The sequence below is a fragment of the Glycine soja genome, chromosome 1, assembly GCF_004193775.1.
Source record: "Glycine soja cultivar W05 chromosome 1, ASM419377v2, whole genome shotgun sequence".
Lineage (NCBI taxonomy): Eukaryota > Viridiplantae > Streptophyta > Magnoliopsida > Fabales > Fabaceae > Glycine > Glycine soja.
Genome location: NC_041002.1, coordinates 7763318 through 7772203, shown reverse-complemented (window position 1 = coordinate 7772203; position 8886 = coordinate 7763318). Strand labels below are relative to the sequence as shown.

The window sequence follows — 8886 nt, the reverse complement described above, 5'->3', positions numbered from 1 at the left end:
CGCTTCAACTCAACTCACTTCAACGATTTCGTATGAAAATGAAACGGAGGGGAAGGGGTTTTACAGGGAAGAGAGAAGTGTCTGCGGGCCCACCACTAGTGGACGCGCCTGACAGGCTACCACTAGTGGTCGTGCCTGGCAGGCCACCACTACTGGTAGCGCCTGACAGGCCACCACTACTGGTAGCGCCTGACAGGCCACCACTACCCCCCTGTCCCATCGTTCCCGATCAATTTGTCAAGTCACGCCACGTGTCGCGTTCTGGTGGAACGCGCCCCTCAGGTAAGCGCTTTGTAATAAAATAACATACCCCCTTGGTAAATAAAAATGAAACAGACTCATTCTGATAATTAATTTATAAAAGGAACTCAATTTGGTGATTTTGCCGCACCGGGTAGATGAAAGTTAGTTTACTTATCAATAGTACCAATAAATACTATTGAACAGGCACTGCTGTTCATTGATGTTGTGTTGGCAGAAGAAGAAAAAGGAGGATATAATAAGTGCACGTTGTTTTAGTACGTGTCTAAATTTAAGTTTGATTTAAAAGTATTTGGAGTCTTATTTTTTTTCAAAACTGGTAAAATTTTAGTACGTGTTTAAATTGCTTGTTCCAACCTCCATTTAATGCCAACTTCTGTTTTCAAGAAACATCATCTTTCATGTTTTTGCGGTATATAAAGGTGTGTTAGATTTTGTGTCACCGCAATTAAAACAGCAAAGCAAACGCATTTTTATTTTTAAACATGTTTTTGAAAAATAATTAAACATAATCTTAAATTGATTATACTCTTTAACATACTTTTGGACTATGATGCCGAAAGTTAAAGAGAAGGAGGGAAGTGGCTACTAGCTGGAACTAGAAGGGGTAGACCCCTACGCATGATGAGACTATAAACACACACACCCACATGAGGCTCACCAGTCACCACCTCCAAACACGTCTCTATAGTCTCTCCCATGCGTTAAGTACACACCAGAAAGAAACTCTGCATGTCTGACACAAACCACTTCTCTCTCACTGTGTGAGTGTGTGTGAATGTGATCTAAGACACGACAAAGGACAAACGCATCCTCGGTTCTCTCTCGTCCCTGCTGAATGAACATGTTTTTTTCTCTGTCCATTGGTTCTTCTGCTGCATTGCCCCTCAGATGCACCTCCAAGCTCACTTCTTTCAGGGTTGTTGCTGATGCGGATGGCTTCCCTTCATTTCTTCCCAGAGAAATTCACAACATTCAAGACCCTTTTGCCAGAAAATTCGCCTTGCGCATTCAGAGGCTACCCGTGCCTGTAAATTATTTATCTTTTTTAGTTTCTTCAATTTCACCGTTTCTTCATTTGTTCTTCTACATCACACCACAGTTGCACTTTTGTTTGCATAATCTACATTGCGTAAAGTAAGAAGGGTCCTTGAATCTATTATACTTTATTTAAATCAAAGGTGACTGTTATTTTTATTTATTCACTTTATTTTTACTTTTGGAGTGTAAATCTGTGTTTATGAGAAAGCCAGTTATTCAAGACTATTGTAAACTATAGTGTTGAAACTTGAAAGGTTTTTTTTTTTTTTTAAGTTTTTAAGTTCCCCCACAACTTTCTGTAATCCTGTTAGAGACACTGTTCCATTTAAAATATGTACACCTCTTTCAGGAGAATTCAATTTTTATAGTAAGAGACTAATTTCTTCTATTAAACTCAACCTTCATTTGTTTTTTATTTTTATTTTAATATAAGAAGGGTATACTTTGGGTCAGCTTTTTGGATATGAAATTTGGTTTAGTTTCAAATAATTTTTGCAACGAAAAGTTGTTTGGAAAAATTAGATTTGGAGAGGTGGAGGGGATTGGTAGGGTTTGTGATTTGGATTTAGTCCCAAATGATTCGTAAGCTACTATTGTGTTGTGGTTGTTTGAAGTTTTTAATATTATTTATGATTAATTAATAATTGTTGTGGGTCCTTTGACATTGCTCTGTGGAGTTCTTAACGATTAAAAATGTTTGTGCCTCTAGAATGCTTTTTTTTTGCATAATTTATTGTGTGATGTTGTTGGGTGGACTGTGATACCATGTTGCCATGGTCAGCGATGTTATTATACTTGATTAATAAAAGCATTCTCCATTAGAGGAGAGGTCTTCGCTTCACTTGTTATGATCACTGAATTCCTCTGTTTAAAATTGTGCTACTAGTTCTAACTTAATGCAAATTTTTCTCATACCACCTAGCATTCATTCCAGCAACTTTACTATTTAAGATCAGTTTTCACAAACAATCAAAAGCTTCAGAAAAAAATATTTACATAAGTTTCGGCACAGATTTTATTATTGTTTTAATGCATTTGAGATTTATTGTGTCTTTTGGGCACTGAACTAATAAGAAATGTTCCATTCATGAACTCAGTCTCATTCTTTGTTCCACCATGATGCAGATTATCTGCCAAATTTGCTTAGAGTACCAATAAGTCTTCCAAGCTATTTAAACCTTGTTCAGTTTCAAAAATTTTGAGTTGTGCACTTGTGCTTATAATGCAGAGCATAGGGTCATCTTACATTCATATTTTGCTGCTTATAAGTATCTGATTTATTCCATATGACTCAATTAGGTTAGGTTCTCAGAAAATCCCATCATGAGTAGTTGTGTGAAGCCACTGGTGCAGACCAAGGAAACCCCAGTTGTTCTTCTACATGGTTTTGACAGGTCCTCAAAATATGCAAGATACTAATTTAGTTTATACATTTTATGCTCAAGTTATCCTTGAATCTCACTGCATTGTTTTTCAGCTCATGTCTAGAATGGAGATATGTATTACCATTGCTTGAGGAATCTGGTATTGAGACATGGGCCATTGACATTCTTGGTTGGGGTTTCTCTGATTTAGGTTTGTTTTATTACTTTTCCTATTGTATGTTATTACTTTCCGCTTTGTTCATGAGATTTTTAACATGCTTTCTTCTCTTTTTCTTCTTCTATTCATCAGAAAAACTTCCTCCTTGTGATGTGGTATCCAAGCGTGATCACTTCTACCAGGTACTAATGTATTAATGTATCTGTTGTATCCCCCAGTAATAGTCAAACCTGAAAAATCAGTTGGAATCTGACCAAGTATAAGATGGTAAATGTTAGATTCCTTATTAAAACTAATTGGTATTAAGTGAAGTAAAGTTTCCTAACAAATAGATAAGCTCCACCCTAAGAATTGAGCCAGACAATGTAGGACTTTACAACACCCCTCCTTGCCTGCCAGAACAGGTGACACCCCTCATTGGACTATAGGCTCTAATAACATGTTAGATTGCATCTTAAAATCAATTGTCATTAAGTGACATTGGCTAACAGATATATAAGATGCACCCTAGGAACTGAGGCAGACAATGTGCAACTTTTCGACGGTAAATAATTCTGAAAAATGTACTTCACTTAGTAAATTGTTTCCCTTAACCATCAAACTGTGTGAATTGGAGTAACAACAGATCAGTTAAATTATAGACTTTGACTTGTTTATCAACTATGTTCTGAAGAAATGGATGTCTTCAATAGTTATTTAGTTTCTTTCCACATCTGTTTTGGTTTCCTTCCAATTGTTGAACACTTTGACACTGTGTTGAGGCTGAATTGGATATATCTATAACAGTTTTGGAAGTCTTACATCAGAAGGCCAATGATATTGGTTGGACCAAGCCTTGGCTCTGCTGTTGCCATTGACTTTGCGGTCAATTATCCAGAAGCTGTATGTGCCATCCAATAATTTAACTTCTAAATGTCCACCTTGACCCAGATTGCGTTAAAATTCTTCATCAAATGACTCTTGTGTGCTGTGGTCATTTATTTGCAGTTCATCTTTTCAGGTGAAGAAGCTTGTTCTGATTGGTGCTAGTGTATATGCAGAGGGAACTGGAAAGCTAGCAACCTTACCCAGAGCAGTAGCCTATGCCGGGGTGAATATCTCTCCAATTTACTATATTATTTCTGGCGATTATCAAGAAAATCACACAATATCCCATCTCTCTCTAGGCAATGTCTCCCTTGCTGAATAAGTTCATTTGTATATTCAATTATGTAGAAAATTATTTTCAAAATATTCATCAACCCCCTAAAGTAGTCAATGGAACTTTTTCTGCTTGTTATTTTTGGCTCTTTATGATGATACCTTTAAGTATAAAATTTCTTAATATTTTTTTGGTACATGTTCCTTTTTCTTTCATACATATAAAATTTCTTAATATGACATTTAACTTTTGGAAGTGGCATTTTTTTTTTCTTTTGGTTTACATTGGTTGGTGTAATTATGCCTTCCAAGTAACATCTCATAAGCCAATAAATATAAAAAAATTGATCTTTCACTTGAATTTTCTACCACTATTATGGGAGATAAAGAATGGGAGCATAAGGATGTTGAGGACTTCAATTACTCAAGTTACAACTCACTACTGGTATTCTTTTGCATCAGGTTAATTTATTGAAGAGCCTTCCGTTACGCCTATATGCCACCTATTTGACCTTCACAAAAATTTCCTTCAGCACCAGCCTTGATTGGACTAATGTGAGTTGCCTGATTCTAGAATTACTGTTTTATTATGTAACCCAGTGTACATATTTTTTTATGCATTTTTTGCTTCAAAGTGGGCCATTTGGCACATGCACTCTTGGATATCTCCACATGACATGGTCAAGCACTTTGTACAAGGTTGGTTGCAGGATGGCTGAAAATTCTAACAACTATTATCATGACACCTGTCACTGTTAAGAGCTGAAGATTACATGTCTATTGTGTGATCCCAATGTGCAAGCACCGAAGAAAAATAATTATAACTATACCTTTTCACAGGAATTGTTGGTAGGAATGAATCTTTGAAGGGTAGAAGAAAAAGAGATAAGAAGGAAAATTGTGCATCATGCCTTCAAGACATGGATAAGCACTTTGCTTTAGGCTTAATTTGCTCCCACCAATACCAAAACCTTAGATACAACTTGAGTATGATTTACATTCTCAAAACTCAAGCTAAGACAAAATGGTGTCTACAAATTGATAAAAAAAATTCTTTTGTGCACTCAAAGGTAAAACCAAACAAATTTATGAGTATATTGAGTGAATCTTGTGTATGGAGAATTTTTTATATATATGCACAGAGACATTTTTTGTTTATTCATGATTCATGAAGAGTCACATCAAATCATTATTCTAATCTATGTCATTCATGAATAGTCACATCATTCGACTTTATGTCTATTACTGTAGGAACATGTGTTGAAAATATGCCTAAATATTTTTAATTTGAAAATCAATAATTTAGTTTTTTTAGGAATATGTTAATTAAGGCAAGGCGCGTTAAATTATGCCTAAATATCTTTTGTTTGAAAGTAAATAATTTAGTTTTTTTATGAACTTTTTATTTATGTTTCAAATCATTAGGATATTGGTTAGATTTAAATATATCATCAATTTGTTTTTAAGAGTAGGATGTTGTTAGTATTTGAATTTTGTAATGGAGTTTAACTCTCTATATTGAGCCCAAAAATAGAAGTTTAACAAGCTCCTCTTCATTCGACTTTATGTCTATTACTGTAGGAACATGTGTTGAAAATATGCCTAAATATTTTTAATTTGAAAATCAATAATTTAGTTTTTTTAGGAATATGTTAATTAAGGCAAGGCGCGTTAAATTATGCCTATATATCTTTTGTTTGAAAGTAAATAATTTAGTTTTTTTAAGAACTTTTTATTTATGTTTCAAATCATTAGGATATTGGTTAGATTTAAATATATTATCAATTTGTTTTTAAGAGTAGGATGTTGTTAGTATTTGAATTTTGTAATGGAGTTTAACTCTCTATATTGAGCCCAAAAATAGAAGTTTAACAAGCTCCTCTGCATTATATATCTTCTCTTCTTTTAAAAAATATTTTTTCTACAAAATAGTTCAAGATGTTCCTATATTCAAATGATGTTTATAACTAGGTTGTATGAGGCGTTATATTTATAATAACCATTGGATTGAAACGAGACAATTCTTCAACTTGAATGAAGCAAGATAACTGTTCAATTTGAATAATTAAACAAGATGACTTTTCATGTTTTGGAAATATCTCACAGGAATTACATGTATAGCATCTCAATTCTCAATAGTCATTTTCTTACTGGATATGGGCATACAGCCATTTGGGAGCATATCTTGTCTATGCATCTCATGTCTGTCCAAGGATATGTACAGAAGTCCCTCAGGCTCATACACTGGACTTCAAATACTTTGTGATTTTGATTTTTGCAAGAATGAAGAGTGCTAAACAGTCTTCATATCATTTGTATAGGTGGGCCGCTTGCATTGTTTCTTGCCTTGGTGGGATGATGCTACAGTGGATTTTATGACAAGTGGTGGTTACAGTGTTGCTCCTTTGATAGGAAAGGTACATTAAGCTTTCCAAGTTGTTGATGAGTGCTGTATTTATTATGTTATTTTTATGGCATTTGGACATAATTTCATTAATAAATTTTTGTACATAATTTCAATTTTTCACTCATAAATCTTCATATATTGTAAGGAATATGCTTATGATAATGAATTCTACAATCAAATTTTTGTTAGTAAATTTTTGTATAAAGAATTATTAGATGGAAACAGTAAGGCAAATTTATCCATTTTCAATATAATTTGAGCTTTGTTGGATTTAAATGCTACATCTACATACACCAGGTTGTTTCTTGTTCGGAAGGTTGTCTGCATTATTATGATCACTGTTGAAATTTGCTGGCATGATCTTTTTAATTATAATTCAAGTGAAAGTATGTCTTTATTCATTGGGGATGTAAAATGGGCTTAACAGAGATATCAGTTTGCATAGAAAGCTAAACAGTGTACTTGAAAAATCCATTGGATGGGTTGTTCCCACCCATATATGCACAACTGTTAAAATCCATTTGTCTTGAGCGAAGAAGTTTCATTTCCTTGCCTCATATTGTTTCCAGTCCATATTTTGAGCCATGCTTGTATGGAAAATTCACACCTTAGATTGCATTTTTTTTATGATTTCCTTCTCAACAAGATGTTTTTATTTTGTTTAACAGGTAAAACAGAATACACTGATAATATGGGGTGAAAATGACCGCATCATCAGCAATAAGTTTGCAGTGGTTAGTTACCTTGTGACACTATTTTTACAACATGTTACATGATATGCTGGAAAGTCATGATCATGAAGCATAATTCTGTCTTTGTTTCACTTTATTGGATTGCTAGGGAACAATATTCCATGCAAATATTATAAGTGATGTTTACTTTTGAACTCTTGCAGCGACTCCACTGTGAGTTACCTGATGCAATTATACGCCAAATACCTTATTGTGGACATCTTCCTCATCTTGAAAGACCAGATTCTACTATCAAACTAATTGTTGAATTTGTGCAAAGAGAGAGTAAGACATTCAGTCAATGTGTTGCACAAGTATGAAGATTGAAAATCTGTTGGTGATATATAGAACTAATTAAGAATGCTCCTTCCCTATTTAGATGAAGATAGAAACAATGCTGCTGCAGTAACCTAATATTGTTAATATGATATGTCTCTTATATTATATACTGATATTGACTCTTTTGAATGTTAAACGAGTTTTACTTTAATTGGCTCAGTGAGAGAGAAAGAAAAAAAGAAACACACTACACCTTTCTGATATTGAATTGTTTCTGTGACACCCTCTACCCCTCACATATATATTAATAAAGGAGTAAAAATTCAAATATTAATTAAAAGTATTTTTAAAACATTTTAAAATACAAGCCTTTCAAATGGGTAAAAGGCTCACATTCACTTTCTTCTATATCATATTCAAACTTGTCCAAATAAATAATAAAGTCATCTCGGCTCAAAGAAGGTCATCTAAGTTTCATACAATTAATATATAACCTATATCCTAATGTCACATCCTATCAGAGCGTGTTGTTCCCGTGTCCTCTAGCATGAGGTTCTTCATAGTCATCCACCTATTCATCTGCTCCCCCGAACACAAAGTTCAAGATCATCACAGGATCCAAACACAAACACAAATAGCAAACCGGGAGTGAGTTATCACATTTCTAACTACTAGAGAGAAACAACACAACATATAGTAGCCAAATACAATTTACTTAGCATATCTCACACTATTTCATCACCTTGTCATTCATCAATCACACTTTTTAATCATCAATCACAATACACAGGAACCACACACTCCGATCAAGACATAATAACACATCAATTTCATAATAAACAATTAGCAAGCGTATGCAACAGTTATGCTAAGACTCAAGCCTATATGTAATGTGGTACCATGTCAGTGAAAAACCTCGTCGGGCGCCTAGGAGTACATGACAAGACAAACCACACACTAGCAAGTCAAGTCACTCTCACTAGGTAATATTATAGGGAGACCAGTCAGGGTCACAGTGTTTTGCAAGAATGCTCCAACCATATGGGATCAACATAGGCTTAAAGGAACACTCAAACCGTGTAACCCCCAAGGCCTACACTCCGAAGAGTCCGTCAGAGCCTCTCCCTCCTGATTCAGGTCCAACCCAGAAAACATTTTAGCACACAGACTCTATCTATGAACTGTACAAAACACACGACTCCTCAATTGTTCTCAAAATAATTTTAACTCGTCGCCCTTTAAGGGTCTTATCATTAACTCGTCGCCCAAAAAGGGACTTAGCATCAACTCGTCGCCCTAAAAGGGACTTAACATCAACTCGTCGCCCTTGAAGGGACTTATGATCGTGTGGTTGTACAATTCATAGTTCACAACTCAATGCACATATATATCTCAATCATATATATACTCAATTTTATCACATACACTTAATCCCAATCACAATGGTATAATCTCAATTTAACATGTTATCACACCTCATGAATC

General features: G+C 34.5%; 1 protein-coding gene across 2 annotated transcripts; it reads left to right on the top strand.

Moving 5' to 3' along the window:
• Positions 1 to 827: 827 nt before the first annotated feature.
• Positions 828 to 7612, top strand: LOC114412041 (2-hydroxy-6-oxononadienedioate/2-hydroxy-6-oxononatrienedioate hydrolase-like). 2 transcript variants are annotated; one of them, XM_028375810.1, is made up of 10 exons: positions 828 to 1291; positions 2602 to 2696; positions 2780 to 2877; positions 2977 to 3026; positions 3631 to 3726; positions 3845 to 3934; positions 4447 to 4539; positions 6306 to 6401; positions 7060 to 7125; positions 7287 to 7612. In XM_028375810.1, exons 1-10 carry the CDS (start codon positions 1100 to 1102, stop codon positions 7440 to 7442), a joined length of 1032 nt encoding a protein of 343 aa, XP_028231611.1. In that variant the 5' UTR covers positions 828 to 1099; the 3' UTR covers positions 7443 to 7612. The 2 variants fall into 2 exon arrangements, with proteins under 2 accessions (XP_028231611.1, XP_028231617.1); XM_028375816.1 differs by having other exon boundaries at positions 1164 to 1291; positions 2607 to 2696.
• The last annotated feature ends 1274 nt before the right edge of the window (positions 7613 to 8886 follow it).

Excerpts from the sequence above, each read along its gene's own strand:
- LOC114412041 (XM_028375810.1), top strand. The coding sequence starts at position 1,100 with ATGAACATGTTTTTTTCTCTGTCCATTGGTTCTTCTGCTGCATTGCCC. Across the intron at positions 3,935-4,446 it reads GAGCAGTAGCCTATGCCGGG|GTTAATTTATTGAAGAGCCT; the intron begins GTGAATATCTCT and ends CTTTTGCATCAG. Across the intron at positions 4,540-6,305 it reads CCAGCCTTGATTGGACTAAT|GTGGGCCGCTTGCATTGTTT; the intron begins GTGAGTTGCCTG and ends TCATTTGTATAG.